Raw genomic sequence first — 24,390 nt, 5'->3', positions numbered from 1 at the left:
CTGCGAGCTCAGCTGAAGATCCTGGAAAGGGCAGAGCTAAAAACAGTAGCCAGAATATGTATCAGAAAAATGTGGCTAGGGAATTTGGAAAATATTTCTGCAAAGAGCATGACTCAAAATGAAAATTTAGGAATCGCAATATCTAGTAAGAACATGCAGTTTCCTGCACAATTTAGAGCCTGCAGAAAACCCAGGTGGTAAGTTTAGGACCAAGATTTCAGTGACTAATCTAGAGTTTCTCAAATTTTCTGATTGGCAGGATGGCGTAATTTCTAGTTGGGCATCTACTTTAAAGTTGGATATATCCAGGTTCATATTGCCGCTGGTCAAGCCAATTCAGTTTTCTGAGTCTCAGCTTCATTTATAAAATGGAATTCATGCACATATTAGAGGCCCTGTTTTTGTTGTGAGAAATAAATGATGTGAAGTGTATGAAGGTACCTAGAATATGTTAATTTAGCGTATGTCAATTTCCAGCTCCATTTTCCAACCCGCCAGCAGGAGAAAGGGCTCTCAGAAACTCTCTAGGATCTTTTAAAGATTATTCCATAGGCTCAGTCACTCTCATAACTTATCCTCTTATCTCACTGAAAATCTGTATGCTATAGTCATAGCCTAAGTGAACTTTTAAAAATGCAAATCTGAACACCTGTTTTCCTGTTGACTTCTAAGTCATTCATCAATTCACTTGTCCATAAGCACAGACCTATGTGCCAGTCACTGTTCTATGTGTTGGGGTTGCAGAAGTAGAGGAATAAAAGGTCATTTCCCTATTCTCATGGAGTTTATAATCTGAGAGAAAACAGACAGTAAATAAATAAATAGGTAACACTGTATACTGATGAGTTCACCAAAGACTCCTACAAGGGAGTGGTGTCATTCACATTGGCGATGTCCATCTTCAGAACTACTGGCTCCTCTTTTATCCAGTGTTGACTCACCCTGCTTATCCCACAGCCATAAACACTGCAGTCTAGTCCGCACGGGCCTCTGCTGGGATGGATGACTCTCAGAGGTAAAGAGGAGAATGGAAAAGTAGAGAAAGGAAGAAGTCCTGTATTGTCAGCATGGTCCACAAGGACCTGTAGGATCTCACCCTGTCTGCCCCTCCAGCCCCATCACCCTCCACCTGCCCAGCTGGCTCTCTGGGCTCCATTGTAGCATCTTTCAGCCACATCCTTGTGTGTACTTTCTTGAACTTTGGCACTTTTCCTTGTATGGAACATCTCTCACCCCCACTACTGCTTCTTACTACTTTTATCAAGCATGAATTACTCTCTAATGGTTGGTTGTCTAAGGGGCCAAACACACTCTTGGGTTCTTTGTGGGTGTATCCCCCCAGTTCCTACCAAGCACAGTACCTGGCACTTTGGAGAAATTTCTGTTTGTCATTGCACAGGTGGTTCTGGACTGTAAGGGAAAGCCTGAAGGGGAAGAGCTTGCAGACTGGATCACAAGCCCAAGACAGCCAGCTGTTCCCTCTCCCCTTAACTGAATACAGAAATCTTAGGCATCGTCACCTAAGAATGTGTTCAGTGCCAGGGGACAGCATATCTGGTGGTTATAATTTTCCTGAAAGTCCTCATTCTGCCACTGTGCTTAGTCAGTGAAGCATGATAGATCGCCATGTTCTGCTAATAAACCACCTTTAAAAATTAGACCCCAATTTGTAAGTTTAATATTAAAACATCACTTTAATTTTTCAAACAGTTTTATTAGTGGACTCATCAGACGCTGCTTGTCTGATAGAAAGTAAATGGGGAGGGCGGGGGGGGAGGGACAACTTCCAAATCTGGATTCCACTCACTATTGGGGAATTCTAGGCAATTAGAGTTTGAACTTAAATTCACATTTTCTAAACAAAAATTAAAGATTTCCAAGGTAAAGTCGCTGTGGAACTAGGGAAGGAATGTTAACTACTGGGAGAAATCAGGTTGTATAAATCATCTTAGAAATCATCTAAAGAGTATCCATTGGCACACAGATAAGGTGCTAGTTATAAATCACCTCAAGCTAATTTCTAATGCTCTAGCACAGCTGTGCTACAGGAATTTTTAAAACATGCAATACCTGACTATTTAGTCAGGGGCACTGACCTCTTTCCCCTTAGATTGTCAAACAAAAACAAGAGCTGTCTGGTGTGAGTGAATCAAAATTATACTTTTTTTAAATCAGTTCGGCAAAAGATATTTTTGGTGTGCTGCATAATTTTAGTAATTAGTTTATGTGTGCCATGAGATTAAAAAGGTCGAACATCTGTGTTCTAGTAGGATAACTTCTTGGGTATCTTTTCTTGACCCTTAGATGTCTTGATCTCCTAAATTGTCAGATATAATGATGCCTTTTTAAAAAAAATCTTTATTGATTTCTGAGAAAGGAAGGGAGAGGGAGAGGTAGAAACATCAATGACATGAGAGTCATTGATCAGCCGCCTCCTGCACAGCTCGACTGGGGATCGAGCCCGCAACCCGGGCATGTGCCCTGACTGGGAATTGAACCCTGATCGCCTGGATCCTAGGTCGGTGCTCAACTGCTGAGCTACCCCCAGCCAGGCATAATGATGCCTTTTTAAAAAATATTCCTCAATCCTGAAATCTGACAAACCCTCCGGTGCTCTGCTTTAAATGTGTATGTATTCTGTTTTTTCCTTTATTTAGTCAATAAAGGTTTACGAAGTTGACACCTATTATGCAGGCACCTAAGGGTATCCTTTTTCATTGTCAAGAGTGACAGTGTAGAAAGTAAATGATACAATGACCCTGCTATTTTGAGTTGTAATCTTGCAGGCAGGACGTAGAAGAAATGTATTCATATATTTCACAAATACTCACTGGGTGCTTTCTGAGCACCAGGAGCGCAGGGTACACTGTGCATGGAACTAAATTCCCCGACTTTGTAAATGTAACAGTCTAGGGGAAAAGGAGATGATGGTGAGACAGCACATCAACAAGTAAATAAACACAAAACTAACAGACGCTGAGCAGTGGTTTGAGAAAATCGAAACGGGTCCTGTGACGGAGAGTGACAAGTGTCTTGCAGGGAAGTGAGGGATGGGGAAGGAAGGCTGCTGAGGAGGTGATACTTGGGTCAAAATTGAATGACGAGGTCAATAGCTCTTAGAACTGTTGTTTTCTTTACTAGATGCTCAGGGTTCAATCTCAGCATTTTTTATTATCTGTTTGCAGTCAAGGCTCTATGTTAGGACCTATACACAAAAATATAAAAAGGAGTCTTTTTCTAGTTCTCTTGGTGGCCACCTTCAATATTAAAAAGAATAGAGCAGTAGAAAAAATACTGGGACACATTGAAATGTTAAGCATCTCCCCTCAGGACCCTGGCAAGCAGGCGGCCCCTGTGGAATATTATATTACCCTCCGCCAGTTCCCAAGCCTCGGCCCCTTCCAACCTCCCGGCTCCACCGCTCCGTCACCTCCCCCGGCAGGTAGTAATGTCCCTAACCCTCACTCAGCACAAGCTACAAGTGATAATCACAGGCAGAACCGTAGGGCACAGATGAACTTGTTTCTTAAACGAGACCAAAATGTGGAGCTGAGAGGTTGGACACTCGTGAAGAAGCATCTGCGGCCGCCAGCAGCTGTCCCGTACCCGCCGCTCTTGGTTCCCCCTGGTGGTGGCAGTGGGGCAGAGACCGCAAGAGGAGACCGACGTGAGAGTCACAGTGAAGCGGGCAAGCGAGTTGCGAGGGAATCTGACTTCTTTATGAAAGGCCAAAGCTCACACGGTTGTCTCCGTTTATGGATTCACTGGGTTGTCGGGCAAAACCAGGAGCCACACTTCACCTTCAAACCCACAGATCGACATGGGTCCGAGGGGACCCTTTGAAATGAGTCTTTCCTCACTCTCCAGGCGTCTGGAGTGCCTCTTTAATGCGCACCTGATGCCTGGCATATGTGCTTCCTAATTGTGTTAAAGATTTCAAGGTCAGAGCAGTTTGAATCCAATTTATTTTACGTTAGAGAGAGAACGATTCTAAGCTTCCACTAAGGGATCTTTTTAGATAGATTTCAAAGATCAAAGCTTGTAATAGAGGAGCTTAATATTTGGATTAGTCACATTCTTTGTCGAATTTTCATCACTTCAGTGGAATGTAGAACTCCCTAAATTGAGCATCGCATGAATTATTCATAATTATTATTTAACCAGTAACATTCTAAGGAAGTTCTTAATCCCAGACTATGATTTTTTTTTATTTCACATTTTAATTCAATGTATCTGAGTTTATAATTCTTTTCTCAACTATGTTACCTAGCTGAGGAGTGGTATGATAAAATCAAAACAGGTCATGTGACAGAGAGTAACAGGTGTCTTGCAGGGAAGTGAGGGGTGGGGAAGGAAGACTGCTGAGGTGATATTTGTGTCAAAATTGAATGACAAGGTCAATAGCTCTTAGAACTGTTGTTTTCTCTACTAGACGCTCAGGGCTCAATCTCAACATTTTTTATTATCTGTTTGCAGTCAAGGCTCTTGTAATTCTAAGATGGTATATAACTTCTGTCAACAGTAGCCCATAATGAAAAAATAATCTAATATTAATTATAAAGCACCCCAACATTGAAGTTTCTAGCTATTACTATTTAGATTTCAAAGGCAAGCAATCACCTTTATCTTTACTGTCTGTAGAATGTGAGCATGTGGTGTTCTTGATCAGGCACAGTCCAATCGCTATAAGAGTTCAAACTGATTTACTGTATCAATTAATTATACCTATAACAGGAGAACAAGGAGCTAAATAGTAGAGTAGAAAAAGAATAGATAAGGCGACAGAATATCTGGGCTTTAGAGCTGGCTTTTCCAATGGCAAGTTGTAGGACTTGGAGCTGGTCTGCAGAACGCACTTGAACTATTGTTGTTTAATTTGTAAACTGATAAAATATTAGAATACTTTGTAATATCATTTGGGCAAAGGCATAATCATTGATGCCAGGAGTGTTTTAGTTAATTTCTTGCAAGAGTACTATGAAGTATAGGCATAATTTTACAGGTGGGGTGGCACCTCATCTGGGGTATTTCTGCTGTACATAGGTATGAATGGTGGTTCTTCAAGTTTTGTTAGCTTTTAATGGGACTCACATGTGTTGTTGAGGTAAGGAGTTAGAGAAGTCCAGAGTTCTTTATTCCCAAGCAAAACCAAAAGTGCCTAAAGAACTATCCCATTCCTGTGATACCTGTCTCTCTTGACCTTGAAAACCGTGTCTTGTTATTTCCTTGCTTAGCTGACCTCAGTCCCAAATAGATGGTCATGGCTGGGACTAGTCTGTTTTACTCTGAAAAGCCTATGGGATCTATATCGTGCCTAGATTGAGTGTTCTTTAAGATGAAAGTTATGTGGGTGCCTGAGCAATATTCCGATAAGCCAGGAAAACCCCCTGTAGGGGAAACCCATAGCCTGCAGCTGTGAACCAGAACTAATACTGCATCTTCCATCTCTGACATTGCCAAAGATCTGTCTTACATTGCAGCTCAGAATCATAATTTTTCTCCACTCTGTTACATTAGAAAATAACTAACTCCATGTCCACTGAGGTGTATATTTCAAACAATTGTTGCACTTAAAAAACTTGGATAAAAATTCCAGATGATATTTAAGAGAATAAAAAGTAGATACCCAGCATAGAGAGCTGCATGTAATTAACTGAGCATTTTATAAAACATCTAACCTTCCCTCTGCTTTCAGAAATTTCCTCTGACAAGTACCCAAAAGCAAATCAAGAGTTGTCACTGAGAAAGGTGTTAGCGCGATAATTACTTCTCACTAAAGGAAAACAGAAAATCTATGAGTACAGGTAACATGTACTGCAGAGGAGGACCTAAGTGCACCTCTCAAACTGTTCAAGTGGCCTAACAAATGCATCAGAGCACCTGCTACCCAAATGAGACTGAGATGTGGAAGGCACATGCTTTTGGAGGAAGACAAATCTTGGCTCCAATTCTTCTAGCTGTGTAATTTTGCAAATTTTATTTAACTTTTATAAGCTTAATTTTATCACATATGAAATGAGAATAGTAATGTAAAATGTGAGACCAGGATTCCTGTTGAAATGGTTTATTTGAGGGACATGGGGAAAGCAGGTGCTCTTGGGAAGGCGAGCAAAGGATAAGGCAGGTAAAGAATTAAGAACAGGCTATACCATCTCTATACCATCGCACATCGCATTCACTCAATTAATTTGGTCCCTCCCTCCATAATGAAAAATAATTTTATAATGACAAAAGGTATTACACAGTAAATTCCCTTAACCACAGGGACGTGTTATTAAAAGTAACAGGTTGGCATGACCAGCTATTAATGAATTTTTGTTGGTTTCCCTTCTTTTTCATTTATTTATTTACTTTGTCAGCTAGTATAGACTAATATTAAATAGCAGGTACTAAACACTTAAGAATAAATCCAGAGGAGAAAATACTTATTTTATTCAATAACCTGATTTTGGGTGCACATCAGGAAGGACCACCATCAACTTGAGGTTAGTGGCATTGACCCCCATCCTTTGTTGTGCAAGTTCACCAATCCCTCGTAGATGTCAGCTCCTGAAGGTCATTCCCTGACATTCATTGTGCATACGCCTTGGTAAAATAGCAAGCCAGTAATAATAATATGCAAATAACATGCTATAAGCTAAAAGTCAACTTATGTACTGTTCATTTGTGTCTGTGCATTGGCATTTACAGGTATGTTCATGTAAATTGCTCAGATTATTTATCTAAGGTTAAATAGGTGTGGTCTCCTTTGCTCTATTATGATTGTATTCCCTTTTCCACTTTCTTTCACGTACATACTTTTGTTTGCCTGGGTCATATTTAAATCGTCCAGAGCTATCAAACCCGTAATTTTCAGTTAATTCCACTGATCATGTGCCAGGGCCACAGAAGAGCCATCGTTTAAAAAACGTAACAGTAAAAGTGCCTGGTTGCTGGTACTTGGACTTGAAGGTATGGTCAGAACAGGAAACTACTGCATTTGCCTCCATTTCCTGTTATGACTGTATCAACTGACAAGTATTTAACAAGTTTTGAAGATTTTTTACTGCTTAAAATTTCCCATGTTGCCAGTGAGGCCTCAGAGTGCACTCTGACTACAGCTGAGTCCAATGGAAATGTGGCCTGGGCTAGTATGCTCTAAACCTGTGTGCAGGCGTCAGCCTATTGGCCTCTCTGAATTTTGAGTGTGTGTGTTACTGCTAGTAGGCCTATTTTTTTTTAATGGAGGTCTTACCAGGCAATCCTTTTTTCTTCTTTGCAAGTAATTATTGCTAATGTAATAGTAGGCCCAATATCACTGTTGCTTGTAATGAATTCCAAATATTTCCCAAGGGAGTAAAGAAAAAGGCTCAGAGAGAACTGCTAGCAAACTTATCCTATCGTAAATTGTGTTTTTATTAAATAGAAACATTTTGTAGGGAATGCTTTACTCTCTTTCATAGCCTGAAGAGTGGATGAGTAGAGAGTCAATTTCTGTTTCTACATCTCACTGGTATTGCTCATTAAGCAAATTATCTACATCTATTATTGAATTCAGGTTCCAAATAGATTCCTGGTCCCATATAGTATGCTTCTCTTAAAAAACATAAATCCAAAGAAGAGACGTCCAGACAGTGCCCAAGAAAATCTCCCACTATCAGATTATAAAAATGAGATTGTATAGCAGCAACCTTTGAGGGCAAAAGCAGTCCAGACCAGGGTGCAAGGGGTGTGGTGGTTGGGAAAAGGCTGAATCATTATGGATTTCATAGTCGTGTGCTTACAGTATTATGAATACAGGTAGCATGCTTTATATACCCACTGCAGACTTGTTCTAGGAATTGATATGAAATAGTTAAAGTAAAAAAAAAAAATTAAAAATTTTAACAAGCACCTGCTATATTTTAGATATGCTATAAAGTGGTTTACATATAATTAGTGTAAGATAAGTGTAAGGATTCCACATCATCTCAGCATTCTTCACCTGAATCACCAATGAACTGCCCCCGTATCAAGCCCTCCCCCAGTCAACAAACATCCTCATTGACACACACTTGCTGTCATCGAGTCAGGGTATTTGTTTGTCAATCTCTACTTGCAAATGGAGTGCAAAATAGAGTGACCTGTACACCAGAGATTAAAGGGAGCTCTTGAGAAAATTGATGAAAGGCGACTCAAAGGCCAAAGATGCTCTAATCAAACTGCTCAAGCCAATCATGAAACAATGGATCCTTTACAGGAGAATGAGGGAAATATCAGGAGCCGCCTTCTTCTTTGTCCTGAGTGTCTGGTTGTGATTTTAATCTGCACGGCAGCTGATAGATCAAATAAGCCCTCTTGCGTGCTCTTTAGTTCCAGAAAATGTCCCATTTAGACATTTTATTATTTATTTAAAACAATTTAATTCCCATTTTAAACAGATTTACTTTTAAGTGGCATTTTCCCCAGCAGGAATAACCCTCGGCTAATAAGGACTTCCTGTATACTTAATTTTATTTTACAGAGGAGAAAATTTATGCTCAGAGGAGTTAAAGTACTCTCACGCAGTCACATCATTTACTGGCTGTTAATTTGAGAGAACTGCTTCCAAATAGGATTTTGATGCCAAGTCCAGGTTTCTTTTCACCAAACATCACTATTTTAATATTCTCTTTCTTTTATATTGTATATCAGATTTTTAAATATCTTTAATTTGGCAACAACCTCCACTGACCCCCTCCCCTCCCCTTATCACATGAAAATCTACTTTCACCAAAACAATTCCTGCATCTCCATGCTCCTGCTGTTAGGGGTCCCTTGTACAATGATCCTTGTTGAGAGACAGTGTGGTTGAATAGTCCATCCAATCTGATGTTTGGAATCCCAGGTAGTATTTGACCACTGTCATTGGAGATGGCAGGCCTCCTTGTTATACGATCTATGTTCCATGCAGCTACATTTTTTTTTTTAATATATCTTTATTGATTTCAAAGAGAGGAAAAGAGAGGGAGAGAGAGAGAGATCAATGATGAGAGAGTCATTGATCGAGCCCTCAACCAGGCATGTTCCCTGACTGGGAATCGAACCCTGATTGCCTGGATCCCAGGTCGATGCTCAACTGCTGAGCCACGCCCAGCTGGGCCATGCAGCTACATTTTATATTTACAACTTCAGGACTTGTGAAAGAGTATCTAATTTGAAGGGTACTTTCACTGATTATTTACACAACCAAATATCCCTGACTTTAAAAGAAAAAGGAACGTATTAAAAGATATCAAGTACCCCACAGAAACATTAGGGCCAGGGGTTACCTTTGAGACTCTTTTGCCTTTATTAGCAATTTTTAAACTGAACTTTAATATTAGATAATTAAATATAACATACTTCAAAATTTAGGGTTATTTTTAAAACCAAAAACCATATATATTCTTGGTAGTAATTGGCATTGTTTGAAAATCGTATCTTTGTGATTGGATAGCAAAAGGTAGAGAAATCCTATGGCTATGTTTTCAAGAAATGGTTTTAAGACTACATTATTTCAAAAATGTAAGAGCATTTTTTTTTTCTATGAATCCATTAGGCAGGTTCCCTCCACCCCTATGTCCAGGAGAAGATATCTCTCACTTTAATGGAAATAAATAAAATAGTTCTAAAATAATGGCCATCCACATGCCATCAATTCAAGAACAAGCTTGGTTATTTGGTTATGATGAAATAAAGCCTCTTTAGCTATGATAAAGGCAACACTGCATTGTCATTATCCTTACAAAGGTGGATCTAGAACAGGATGCAGTTATGACAGTAAAGTAATGGGTATTTAGGTCAAGAAAATAAACATAAAGGTTATTATAATACTGAAGAGTATATAAGGAAGAATGAATATAAAATCTTGAGTCAAATGTGTTCATCGCCTGGCTGGTGTGGCTCAGCGGTTGAGCACCAACCTATTATCCAGGAGATTGAGGTTCGAGTCCCTGTCAGGGCACATGCCCAGATTTCTGACTCAATCCCCAGCAGGGGCCATGTAGGAGGCAGCCGATCAATGACTCTCATCATTGTTGTCTCTCTCTCTCTCTCCCTTCCTCTCTCTGAAATCAATAAAAATATCTTTTAAAAAGTGTTCATCAAGCAGGGATAACATTTCATTTGAATGAGGTGATGTCCTACCTATATGATTTGATTTGAGTGATGTTGGAAATAACATCTGTCCAAACACGTTTCATTCAGTGCCCAAGGATGCAAATGGGTAGATTCTATTGTTGACCAAACCCACTTTATCTTTGACCCAATTTTATCAGCATCCAAAGTTTCTTTTACATCTTTTTGGTACTGTCCTTGCTGTCTTATCTGTGTCTACATAGCATTGTGACTAATACAGCATCCTCTGGATCAAAAGTCTGAGTTTGAATTCTGTTTTGAACTTACTAGTTTTTTGACCTTAGACAAGTGACTTACACTGTGCCTCAGTTCCCTTATCTATAATATGGAAATATAATAGAATGTCCTCTAGGATTATGATTATTAAATATTAATTGAATTAGTGTCTATAAAGTGCTATTACATGTTTTATGATACCAGATAATATCATGTAGATAATTTATGAACATATGAATTAAATGTTCAATTAGTGCTTAATATATATTAAACACCATGTTGGGACAGAAGCCCAAACCTCAAGGAATTTAGAATTCAGTGGTTAGAACTGCCTGTTTTTCTTCAAGGGACTTCTCAGAGAGCATTAGTTTACCACCAAATCTATAATAATGTTCCAGTGGCCAGTAAGATGTCAAGTCCACTGAAAGTGAGTCACCCTTGCTTGTCTCTGAACTTGAGAACATCTGAGAATTGTTCCTACTCAGGGGCCTGGATTCTGCATGGAAGTAGAGTCATCACTAGCTTTCCAGTTCTCTTAAGATACAAATGTAGAACATTTGGAATTGACTAAACAATACCACTTTTAATAGCTTTACCAGCATTGCCTCAACCTATTCTTTCCCTGACTCTGTTCCAGCAGCCACACTGGCTTTGTCAGATCCTCAAACACGCTCTCCTCCTTTCCATCTCATGACCTCCCCATGTGCTCTCTCTTCTGCATGGGACACTGTGTATCAGGTTGGCTTACACTACTTAAGGTTCTGCTTAAATTTCGACTGCTCAAGGAAGTCTTTTCTGATTTCATCCCAGAATGGGCTGCATCCCTCTAACATTCTCTAATAGAACCCTCCATCATTTCTTGAATATTTTGTCACAAATACATAATTCTATAACAATGGGAGGGCATTATACTCACAGATGTAATGGTAATGAAATTATATGCACGTAGTACCTCATCAGTAAAAGAAGAGTAAAGAAGAGCGGGTGAGAGATATGGAGAAAAACACAGACACTTAAATTCCATCCACTATTCCCCTTAATGAGCTTATGACCTAATGCTTAGGAGTGGGCACAAGTTGACATGGGAGCTCTGCTCTTTCCTCAGCTATTCTTATTAACCAATTTTCTTTCATTATGAAATGGAACACCAGAATTGGAACATGTTTTTTAAACAGCATGTCTCCTTCACATAAGGCAACAATTTTATCTTGTGCTTAGTGGGAGAAAAAAAAGTGATTTTAAACCCTAGGACAATCAGCCATGTTGAATTAATTGAAAAAACTATTGGGACCTTGGGATAGTACATTCCTAGGGAATTTTCTAGGGTAATTCAGACTGTGTGCAATTTTTAACCTTACTTGCTAATTTAGAATCTAACATATAAAGAAGATGCGGCTGTCTCTATTTTTAATATTGGCAATGGTGGCCTAAAATATAAGTTCTATGAGGGTCAAAGGTGCACCTGGCAATTTCATTACTGTATCCCTAGCACATAGCAGGACGCCTGGGTGATACTAGAGCTTAACAAATAAATATTTGTTGAATGAATTAACATTCTGCTTGTGTTTACAGGATCAGTCTGTTTGGAAACAATAGAATTTGTACTTGGGGACACTGAAATAATAGCAGACAGCTTTCACATCCTAGCATCATGCAGACCTTAGATAACCTGTGTCTCTGTAGAAACCTAAATTAAAATGGCAGTGAAACTGAGAGCTGGACATGAGAGCTCAGTGTATTTTAATGAAGACTTACGTGTATAAGGCAACATCCTGTTTTTCAGTTTCCTTTCTAAGCCAAATTCTGCCCGAAATGCTGACATCTTCCTTAACATTTTAGGTCGCAGGAGCCGGACTCGATTTGTCACGCTGCCGACCCGAGGAGAAGGGCGCCCGTGCCCCACGGAGCTCACGCAGCAGAAAACCTGCCCGGTGACCCCCTGCTACAGCTGGGTCCTCAGCAACTGGTCTGCATGTAAACTGGAGGTAGGTCGTGCGATGACACCTAGAGAAATGCTTCCCAATATGTCCAAAGCACATGTCTGGTCAAGCCTCTGTGCCGATGGAGTAAATTTCACAGCAGCAGGGGCCTGGCACGATGTATTTCTATGCAATGGAGTCCATGGAAAAATACAATCAATGATGTAACTTCAAGCAGGGTGATACTGCTAGGAAAATACTTAGCCCTTCATCAGGCGCTGATTATAATGGGCCGGGTCACAGGCCTGTCAATCTCCTTGACGTCCTCAAGAATTCTGTTATTTCCATGGCTTGTTGAAAATATCAAAATATTATTTAATTAGGCAAACCCCTGATGCTAGGGAAATGCACAGCATGCTAGAGAGTGTATTTGTTAAAGAGGCACATTTAGGCTTGCACAAAATCCTGCGTATGGGCAGAAAACCAAGAGTATGAAAGTTATATTTTAACATTATCACACAAACCAAGGTTGCTACATTTTCCTCAACGATTACTTTTTTATTGGCCTGAAATATAAATGCCTAGAAACATCATAATAGATCACATACCCAGAGCTTTTGCTGGATCAGCAAAGATCCTCACTGCATTTTCTCTCTGGCTTCCTGAGAGCACATTGATTTTTCTTATTTTCTTACTTTACTAGTTTCTTCTCCGGCTCATATTCCAAAGCTTATTTTAATTAGGTAACAATAATTTTGATTATGCACTAAGCAATATGCAGAGTATTCTTATAAAGATGCCTGGTGCTCCCGTCAGATGACACTGTCTTACAGCGTTATTATCCTGCAGAAATTAAACGCCCATGGATTGTAATAAGTCCCAGAGGAACAAAAATGTGTGGTACGGTTGTTCAGCCTCCTTTTAAAGGAAAATAAGGTAACCATGCTAAGTAATTCAGAACCAACCTAATGGCTTTAACTGTGAATACTTTGCCAGTCTGAAATCTGCTTTCCTAAACTCCTTCAGCAATTTTAAAATAATGCTTGGAATCCCAATTAAGAGAATGAAAGGAATATTTCTCCTTATAATTGCAAAAAATGTTCACAGAGTAGAGAAAATAAGCTCAAAGATTTCAAGAGCCCATTGCAGGGGGAGGGAGACAAAAGAAATTTCAGAAGGAGGGAGGGAGGGAGGGCTGACAACTCCATGCTCCAGGTCTTACCAGGAGCACAACTGTTCCTATACCTTACTAGCTCTGTTGTATTTCTCATTTCACCTTTTCTTTTTTTTCTTTTTCTTTTTTATTATTGTTTAAAATATTACAAATGTCCCTTTTTCTCCCCATCATTTCACCTTTGCAGGTATCATGAGCCTTTCCTTTTTTTTTTTTAAGTAGACAAGTCCACCATCCTGTCCCATAGGAACATTATAGCGAGATGCCAAATGCAGTGTTTAATTTTGTTGTTTCCTCTTGAGCTTCTGGCAGAACCACTGGGGCAAGGGCGGTGGGCTGTGAGCATTCTCTGTAGCAGTGCTGGTAAGAAAGGTGGCTCATGGCATCTTTTAGCAATACCCAGACTCCGAGGCCCTTGAGACCATAAGAGCAGGTGTATCCAGAAACTTCAGAGCTTCTCAGATTCCTAGGTGAGGTTATTCCCACGGACAGACCTCACCCTGGCAAAGCCCTTAGGAAACAAGTCTAGTTAACTGCTCTGGCACCTTACCCCACAGGGCCAGACAGCATTCCTTCCTAGACGTGAGGAAGGGAACTGAAGCTGCTCAAAGATGCCGTACTCAGGAACTCAGCTGCCACCCCGTAGGTAAAGCCAGTCACTCAGAAGCAAGAAAGAGTAAGCAGGAAACACAAAGAAAATTAGAGGCAAAGAGAGAAAGGGGATCGTGATACTTGACTCTGCTTTTTCCTGAATTCAAATTGCATTTCCGCTTTTCCTGAAGCCTAATTGTGAACTCTCTGTGAGACAGAAAGCACAGTACCTTTTCAGTGAGTTGCCTTTTCTGAAATGTATATATGTAAGCTGAGGTTTTGGAATTACTTATCAAAATGCATGCGGGCCTTTGCCACAAATGAAAAATCCTCTCTCAACTTCAATTCTGTGTGGTCTTGTCCTATCGTAGCCTAACCAGCCAAATGCAGGTTTGGAACCTGCTCATTCACTGAGGGTCGTGATAGTAAAGTGGCTGATTGCCATTAAGTATCAAGCCTGAATAAGAGAAGCTTGCACAGGCCACTGTCCATGTGCCAATTTTGCCCTTATATGGAAAGAGATCAGCAAACGAAAGTGTTTTTCTAACTCCAAGTTCCTCAGCTGATAACATGTGTCCACGCATAGGTTGGTCAGTCTATTTTAGGAGCTCAGACTCTGGTGTCTAGCAGGCCTAATTTTGATCAATGTTCTGCCAGTTCCTAGCTCTGCAATTTTTGCAAAGTCTCTCAACTCTCCAAGCCTCTGTTTTTAAATCTGTATCATGGGGGTAGCAATAGTACAAATTTTGCTGGAGATATTTGGTAGGTATTAGACAATTCATATACAGTGCTTAGCGTAGTATGTGGCAAAAAGAGCTCATAAATTGTAATTGCTATTATAGTTTTGATTAAAACTATAATTATGATTACTAGCACCATCTGCCTATCCACATCTGGTGATGCCAATCAAGAGTATACAAAAAGTCCATTAATGATCTGGACAGTGGCGAGTTAATGAGAGAATCCTTGCTGTTTTCAGGGCCCCGTGTGTAGATCTCAGGAGTGAGTGTGAGCAAATGCTTGCTTTATGAGTGATATTATCATTGTGATGCTGATTTTTCATATTGTGGCTGCTGTTGTCAGAGGTGTGAGATTAAGGTTGAACACGATTACATACTAGGAGCATATTATAGTTTGTCTTGGTTTTTAAATAGGCCCCTGATGCAGACTTGTTTCCTGCCATTTCCTTATACTCCATCTCCTGGAATGTCAAACAAAACTCGAATCAATTGCATCTTCTGTTACTGAGGTTCCAGATGGCAGTGTTTTCAAATGTCATACCTGCCCCTGGATCTTCAGGCTCCTCTCCAAGTCCACAAAGTCTGATACTCTACAGCAAAATGTACGCCTTAGACAATTCTTAGATCCCTCTTATAGAATAAGTTATAAGAGCGAATCCTACCCCAAAATGAAAGTTAACTTACACTAGTTATTTCTACTCCAGGGAGTAAACATTTACTATGGCATTTGCTTTGAATCTCCACTTATCTTAAAAAAAATGCACTTAGGTTCAAAATTAGGGTGCATTTTTTGACAATTTCACAACAGCTATAGAAAGGATTAGAGCAATGTGACGTATTGATGAGTCCAGTGTGGGGATTGCCATCTTAAATAAAATAATAATTCCTGTTAAAACAGCTCTGGAAGATGTGAGGATCCCAGTTTATGTGCCTCCGCAGGTTCTTTAGGTTTTAAGTTCCTACAAGTTGCCTTCTTTCTTTTTTGCCAGTATGTCTTTGATTTCTAACTTCCTTACAAAAGGACTTTGTCCCGGCAGTCCCCGTGGACCATCCTGCACCTCCAGTGCTCTATCTACAGCCTGCCCTTGACACGAAGTAGCTGTGGCCACTGTGCCTCGACCTGGGGGTGCTCAGCGGACCCACCAGCCCCCAGGTCGCCTGTTGCATGTCCTGACTGCTTTAGCTGCCCACCTTGGTATTTGTTACTCCTGCCACTGCAAGAGCCACGGTGACCCCAAGGCCTAGGCCATGCAGCGTCCGAGTCCTGGGGTGGAGAAGGGATAAAGCAGATGAAATGCAGTTTCCCAGGGCAGAGCAGTCGCCACACTGTTGTTACCTAAGACTGCATCAGTGGGCTGCAGCCTGCAGCGTTCCTGGCTGCAGGAGGAGAGGGGTGAAGGCTCGGGCACTTCTCCCTCCATCCCGCCCCCGCCATCCCAGCCGGAGTCATAAAGGCTCTAGTTCTTCCACCTTCTACACTTAGGGGGAACTGAGCAGCACACCTCGGAAGCAGAGCCGTTAACACTCCCTGGGATGAAAGGCCATCCATGAGAAGAGGGCCCAGGGGGGAAGTGGCCTGTAACTGCCTCTCCCCGGGCCCGTCACGGGTGGGCCTGAGGCACGGTGCTGCCAGGTGGCCTGCCTGGAAGGCAGCTGTGTGGACTGGGGGAGCTGAGGCCCGCTTGCTAACGCTGCCTTCTGTTTCCTTTTGTTCCTACTAGTTCTTTTACCCTCACTGTTGCCACCCTGGGATTTCACCTCTGTAGCAGAAAAGCTTGCCTTAGGCTCTGTTGTTTTGTGTGTTTTTTTAACTATATCTTTATTGATTTCGGAGAGAGAGAGACAGAAACATCAATGATGAGAGAGTCATTGATCGAGCCCACAACCTGGGCATGTGCCCTGACCGGGAATCAAACAGCGATCGCCTGGATCCTAGGTCGGTGCTCAACCGCTGAGCTACTCCCGGCAGGGCACCTTAGGCTCTGTTTTATGAGGTATTTGCGTAAAAACAGAGCTATCATCAAAAGTTATTGAAATATCCCTGGTCAGTGCTCTCAGTGGTTAGAGCATCGGCCCACAGACAGAAGGATCACGGGTTTGATTCCCGGTCAAGGGCATGTACCTGGGTTGCGAGTTTGACCCTGGGCCCTTGTTGGGGTGCATATGGAAGACAACCAATGGAAAAATATCCTTGGGTGGGGATTAAAACATAAAGTTCTTGAAATACCCAATGGAATTCTTTTCTAAAACTGAGGAAAGAATGCTCATGAGTATATGACAAAAGTGTACCAGTAGGAAACCTTTCATCAGGCAGATACTTCGGCCAGATACCCACTAAGCCTTTCAATTCTGAGCTGCTGTTTCTGTGCAACATTGTGCAAAATTTTTCTAATTGCCAGGAATAATCTGAGTGGGCTTTGTAAATATCTTCAAAGAACATTATTCATCACAGAAGGCATGCTGGGAAAACAACTCTTGGCAATAGAGAAAATCAGTGTTGCACTGGAAACCCCAACCTAATCCATAGGAGAAAGGACTGAGTTCCCCACTAGAGAGAACAAGCAGAGTAAAAGAGAAACCTGTGCCCTGTGGCTGTGCTTGATCTCCTGGGGGAGTGATTATAGATTAGGCCACTTTATCACGTACACCTAGACAAATTATGTATTGTTTGGATGAATTCCAAAATGAATGGTCATATTCTGAGAACAGAAACTCCATGGCATAAATTTGCATTTCTTCAGCTTCTCCGTTAGCTCTCGAAGAATTGCTTAGCAATGCTTTATTGTCAAGAATTGAAAGACTGCTTTCGCCAAAAAAAAAAACAAAAAATTGAAAGAACTCCCAAGAGGAGAAACCTGCTGAATTATACAACTAGGGTTTACTTTTTGAACAAGAGGTAGCAGGAGCCAAAACTCTGAGACACTAATTATTCGAGTGATTCTGACAGTGCCCTTTCCACTCCCAGGGTGGAGAATGTGGGGAAGGCGTCCAGATCCGCAGCCTTTCCTGTGTGGTCCACAATGGCTCTGTCTCTAGCTCTGCGGTACGTGTGGACGATGCCCAGTGCGAAGAAACGCCCTTGCAAGATGGCACCCTGAAGCAGCCGTGTGCTGTGCCCTGCCCAGGTACGCAGTCTGAACCATCGGGAGTGCCTTACGTGGTGATCTTAATGACTTTGTATTAGCTTTTCTGAAGAAGCTCTATCTAGCCAAAATTGATGTTTTTAAGTAACTTTAATTCATTTTCAATTGTGGTTATCTTTGGAATGTACTGACAATGGAGGCAAGAGGGAAAAACCGCCACCCTGGACTTGGAAATTTAAGAGCTAACTTAGAATCCTGTCTCTGTCACTTCCCTGGTGTTTTACCTGGGGCATATGGTCTCACCCCCTTAAGCAATGGCTGCTCCATCTAGAAAATGTGTTAATACCTGACCTGACAGCACCTGGCATGTTGGCCAGTACTCCAAAAATGTTGGCTGAATCCATGAGTGGAGGCACCTTGGTGAGATGGCATGGTAGAGACAAGTGAAGCTATATGTTGATGAAAGCCCTCTGTCAAACGGTTATGTTCTATGTAACTGAAGGTCATTAGTATAAAATTTTATTTACTATAAAATGTATGAGTTTATTTTAATTCTAATAACTTAGGATTTATGGCATAAGTTTACGGTGGCTTAATATATCCTTGTAGTATGGAATGTAAAATATACACACAAATGTGTATGTTTAGTTTTTTAAATTCAACATTCTTTAGGCCAAAAATAGCCACTTTAATGACCAACTTATTCTCTTCATCTAGTTTCCGTGAACAGCAATTTTATGATGTTACGCTGCTCTTTGAAAACAGTTTATCACTGGCAGACACACAGTGTTGTCCAGATATGACTGATTTGAAGCAAAGTAATGCCACTCTCTTCCTAAACTAGACTAAACCATAAGTTAAGTCATCAGCCTTAGTGCTTTCTAATTGGAATGTTGGTCCAAGTAGAATGTCTGGTATGTGGAGCCCACCCCCATCACAGTGCCACCACCAGCACGATTCTCACTGTGAACCCTGTCCACGCAAATGTCGCCAAGTCCAGTTTCCATGTTTCCCCCGCTCTGTACGGTACGACCCTCCAGGAGACTGCCACTTAACGGAATGGTCAGAGTGGAGCACGTGCGAATTAACCTGCATCGATGGAAGAAGCTTTGAGACAATGGGCCGCCAGTCTAGGTCGAGGACATTTATAATTCAGTCTTTTGAAAACCAAGACACCTGCCCGCAGCAGGTCCTGGAAACACGTCCTTGTACAGGTACCAAGAGCACTTTTCAGTTCTCTGCTTGATTGACTCAGCTTACTCTTCCTCTATGTCAGGTATAATAGAACCACTGTTATCATATTTGCTTGCAGGAGGCAAATGTTTTCACTACACATGGAAAGCAAGTCTTTGGAACAATAATGAACGAACTGTATGGTGCCAACGTTCAGATGGCATTAATGTCACAGGTATTGCTACCTCAGATTCATGTGGGTACTTCCAAGAGATCTCTGAGTGTTGCTGTTAGTGAGGAGAATTAGCTTACAAATTATAAGCAGGAAAGACTGGACAGATGGCCTTAGATGATCTTGTCAAACTGTCACTAGACCTTCGCATCTCAGAAAGCAAACGATTTTATTGGAAGACTCATATCAGATAACTTAAATAAGCTGAAACACGACAAATTTTTCTTAAATATCATGATCTGAGACAGACCAAAAAAGACAGATAGCTTAAAACAATGGTCTCTAAAATTTTAAACCATGTATCTTCTTAGTAAAAAGTTTTTGAGGACTTATATTATTAAAACATACGGAGAATGAAATTGAAGGGTTTATTAGGATATACAAAAATTTTTGCTGAAAATTCTAGGTACTTATATTCAATCACTGGAAGCTTAGTTTTTTGAGATTGTGCTGGTCGTGATTACTATTTAATATCTAAATTTTGACTGAGGGAACCGTTCATTCATGATGATGGATACAATTTGATCTACAAATAGTGTTCTCAATCATTTTAAAGGGTTTTTTATGCCTTCTTATCAGAAGAAATTAAATTGCCATCATTTTTACTTAGTACTTATTGTAGAGAGAATTTCTATTCTATAGGAACAGAACGGTCTGCTCTGCCTTTTCCTTGTGTATTTGTTTTGCATTGTTGGTATTGCCTTTAACCCACAGTTCATTCATAGTCATTTATTTTAAGCTACTTGTACATTTCATCAGTTATTGTTATCAAGCTGACCAGGAACACAAAGTATCATACATACTCTGCAATAGGATGAGAATTAGAGTGGCACCGGTTGCATTACGCATTCTCTACACAGGGTGCTTCATGCACAAAGTACACATGGGCATCTGATGAAAGAGCTCAGGTTACTAGTATCATCTGCTAAGTGTTATTAGAGCTTGATTTCATTCTTAAAACAAACAAAAGTGTTGTATAAACTATATAAATTCAAATAGTTCCCAAGAGATCCCCTCCTGCAGGGGCTCCCACACTGCACTTTAAAGAGTAGAAATCGCCCCTCCAAACACAACTGGTCGCAACTGGACTGTGTGGTTATTTCCACTAATGCCCAAATTAATAACTTCACACCAAAGTGCTAATTCCGGGGTGTGGTTTTGTGTGGGTTATTTTCTTTTCCAATAACAGTGAGGATATAGCTGCTTCTCAAGGAATCTGTAGCTCTGACTGTTCTCTACACTGCCTTATGCCCAAGGCTTTTGCCGGCTACAAAATCAAACTATAACTGGTTGACAATTATAGTAAGGCAAAGGCTACAGTCTATAAATGCAGCCAATATTATAAATAAGGTTTAAATACAGCCCTCAAATATTATACGATTTCTTTTCTTAGTACTTGGAATCCAGGAAGGCAAGACTAATATGCAGGTGATTATAGAGGCATGCATTATTCTACCCTCTAACTCAAAAATATTTAATGAGTACTGTGTCAGATGTATGATTGCCCCTCCTGGGGCCTCTACATTTATTCTTAAAAATAAGTATGTGGGGTCAGAGGGTGTATGTGTGTGTCTGTATCCTGATTGAAATATGTTGCCAAAGTGTTTGATATTCTGGTCCCATAAGTTGATTAGTGGCCTTCTTTTAGCATTTGCTTATTGGGAATTGGCTTGGTACCTAGCTGGAGTATTCCAGAACTGGAGAAAAACATATGTAGAAAAATTCTGGAGCAGATCCATTTTATGCTCCTGAACTTAAATTGAGATTTCACCGGTTCTTTTACTAATGCTGGCACTCATAGACTTCACCCTCAAGCATAGCCACATGATAGAATCACATTGCCAGTAGCAGGTATAAAAATATCTCCTATAAATAGCTTCTGTTAGCAGAGCCTCCCAGCTCAAACAATCCATCCTGGGGTAATCAATAAAATAGACTGGGCCACGTGTCAGCAAACAGAAAAAAACAATAATACTGTTACAAAGTGGCCAGTGCCAGAGAGAGAGGAAAAAATGTTTTTTAAAGTTTATCATAGAAAAATCTGCAAATGATGGTGGGATTTCCTTTGTAGGCGGCTGCTCCCCTCAGGCACGCCCTGCTGCAATTCGGCAGTGTAACCCAGCCTGCAGAAAACCTTTCTCCTACTGTACACAGGTGAGTCCTGGGCTGGAGATGCCCACAGGTATTTTAATTGCTGTGCTAGCCACGTGCTGCTAGATGTCTTCCAGTCAGCCAGAGCCAAGCAGCAGTTCATGTGCCCACGATACCATCTAGAGGCACTTGCAGGAAGAATCACAGCTATTAAGAATTTCTTTGCAGGGACATGTGTTAAGGCAAGCAGTCTTTTTTCTATAACTCTATCAGATATCTAATATATATTAGCTCTATTTATCAATAAATATTCTCCATTGATTTATTCTTTGCCTTTCATCTGCCTAAATTATTTTGAAAGTTATTATAAATGCATGTTCCTATTTGTTCAATGTTATTTAGTAAGTACTATAAATACTGTAGTCTAAGTTTTTAGTTTATTTTAAGTTAAATAAATGCCTATGGATAAAATTTATATGTAGGTGTGTGTATATATATATATTTTTTTTTTTAAGCAGAAATTTCCTTCCTGTTCTCCCTCAACTCCCATCTACCAATGCTCAGGAATTAATGCAAAATTCACAATGTATTCTAATCAATGGCACTCGAATGTGCAGTGCATATATAATTTTTCAAAAAGTTATGTCATGTTCCTTAAACAGGTCTCTTCTCATACACATGTGCCTCTGGTGGTCCTCCCCGCCCCTTGGGCTGCCCTCACTGGGCGCAGAAACAAGCCTCCAAGCAGGGAGGCAGTTCAGACCAGTTACTGACCAGTGGTAGCAGGTGAGAGGCATTCAGCAGCCGGGGCAGCAACAGAGCTCAAAGCGCACAGAACTCAGAGAAGATATGTACGTAATTCCCACGGCTTTGCTCCTCAGTATCAAGAGCAGGTTGGAGTGAGTGGGCAGGAATCTGGACCAGCCAGCAGCAAGAGCTGAGGATATTAAATGCCTTAAGCATCTCTACCAGAGAGAGAATGATGTAGCTAATACCCTCTGTTGCCCAAGAATTGCGATTTCATATTTGGAAGGTGTAAGAATTGTAAGCCACTCGAAAAAGCTGATGATTTATTTAGGGTTGACTCTGGAACTCAGAAAGATGAACTACTTATTGAATTTTCATCCCTTTGGCAAGTCTGTTGCTGAAAAACCTGAAATTGCCATGACATGCAAGTATCAAGTGAGTCCAACATTTAAATTCTTTTTCATCTACACAGCTCAGTGTGTAAGCATAAAAATGTTTTGTATGCTGTAGGGCGGAGTCTGTGGCTGTGAGAAAGGTTATACAGAGATAATGAGGTCGAGTGGTTTTCTGGATTACTGCATGAAAGTTCCTGGCTCAGAAGATAAAAAAGCTCATGTGAAAAACCTCGCTGGGAAAAATAGACCTGTGAATTCAAGGATACATGATATTTTTAAAGGATGGTCTCTTCAGCCCTTTGATCCAGGTATGTTTCAGTTATGTGTTAAGAAAGGTAAATCTTACAGGGGATTAGGAGTCATAGTATGAACAATGATCATGACTGAAAGAACGGGGGAAGAGAAGAGACAATATAATGTACGATCACTTTTAAATGTAAAATTTTTCATAGATTGAGGATAAATCTCTTCACCCAAGTCTAAGAGACATTGAAATAACCAAAATATTAACCTTTAAAAATGTTTTAATTGCTCATTACCTCTGCAGCAGTGTATACTTTTACAACTGTGAATTTGTGTGTATAATTTAAATTAAAAACAGAACGTGTAAGGAAGTGTCCGAGGACCCTATCTGGCGTGAGCAACACTGGTGAAACCATGGAAAACATGTTTCAAAGGCGGACAGGCCTTGTTGACATCATGGCTCAGAGTGTGCCTGTTTTGTCACTGAGTGTACCTGTTTCCTCATCGACGAGATCAATCTAGAGACACCTACCCTGGACTGTTGTGGGTATTAGCACAGTGTCAGCGCTCAGGAATCGCTGGTTATAAGGAACAAGAATGAACATCTATTAGATGCTTTCTGTACAGCCTGTGGCTCTGTGATTGTTGTATTGCAGGAACCTTCTCATTATGTTCTTGCAACCTAATGAGATGCTATTATTCACACTTTAGAGATTAGGAGTCTGAAGCTGCCCACATAAATTAATTTTACCAAAGACACACCACTAGGAAGTGACAAGGTTTGAAAGGCAGGTCGTTAAGGCCTTCACGTAGCACTGGTCTCTGCTTCCCACCTTGTAAAGTGCGCAGAAAACAAAAGCAAGGTACTATCACCCATACCCCTTCTACTAACAACGACTGAGCAAAGTGGCACAGGGGACGGGGCAGAGACAGGGAAGAAACAGACAAAGCTCAGGCACAATACACCCTGGGAACTTCCCTTCTATAACCTAGGCCTTTGCTGGCCCAAAGGTGCCTTGATGAGCTTAGATGAAGCAATAAACCAGAGCCCAGCCCCAGCGACCCTTAGATCTTGTGGGAGAAACAAGATGTACACTCCTCAGCCAACTTTTAAGGATAACCACAGTGTTTCCCTCACTTTTGACTCCCCTGTATGACTGGGCATGCCATAAACGTTTAAGAACATCTTATGTTGTCACTAAGTTAGCTTACCTGTTGCTTGTAGACCATATTTCAGAAGAGAATTAAGGTGAGGTTCCAGGGAAATGAGTCTTCAAATCCACAAACGAGCTCCTAAAACTTTGGGGGTCTAATTAAAGCATCAATAATATGTATGCAAATATATATGTATGTGTATATATGCATACATATATACACTAGCGTGTATATACATATATATATGTATATAAGCACATATATATATATTTAGTCTGGGAAAAGAGGTTATAAATTGTCTTCACGATGAGAGTATATATTGGCTCAACTTCTAGGAGGGCATCTAGGCAATATAGCTCATACATTATGGCATGATATTTCTAATCTTAGCAATTCAGCATACAAATATATACACATACACTAAAATAAATATGTGAATGCTATTCATTACATGGTTGCTTGTTATATGGCAAATGAGTGGAAACAACAAATGTGTATAAATAGAATAATGAAAA

General features: G+C 40.6%; 1 protein-coding gene across 1 annotated transcript in view; it reads left to right on the top strand.

Moving 5' to 3' along the window:
* Positions 1 to 24,390, top strand: part of THSD7B (thrombospondin type 1 domain containing 7B) — a gene marked incomplete at its 5' end in the record, with an annotated part of 630,914 nt that overhangs the window by 592,678 nt on the left and 13,846 nt on the right. The window contains 6 exons of the mRNA XM_081142191.1: positions 12,172 to 12,317; positions 17,722 to 17,881; positions 18,880 to 19,053; positions 19,152 to 19,247; positions 21,316 to 21,398; positions 22,593 to 22,785. Of these exons, the coding sequence (XP_080998317.1) occupies positions 12,172 to 12,317; positions 17,722 to 17,881; positions 18,880 to 19,053; positions 19,152 to 19,247; positions 21,316 to 21,398; positions 22,593 to 22,785 (852 nt within the window). The remainder of the gene's footprint in view (positions 1 to 12,171; positions 12,318 to 17,721; positions 17,882 to 18,879; positions 19,054 to 19,151; positions 19,248 to 21,315; positions 21,399 to 22,592; positions 22,786 to 24,390) is intronic.

Source organism: Miniopterus schreibersii (assembly GCF_964146895.1).
Source record: "Miniopterus schreibersii genome assembly, chromosome: 7".
NCBI classification, from domain to species: Eukaryota; Metazoa; Chordata; class Mammalia; order Chiroptera; family Miniopteridae; genus Miniopterus; species Miniopterus schreibersii.
Note: the sequence above shows the minus strand (reverse complement) of the source record. Positions and strands in the feature narration are given on the sequence as shown.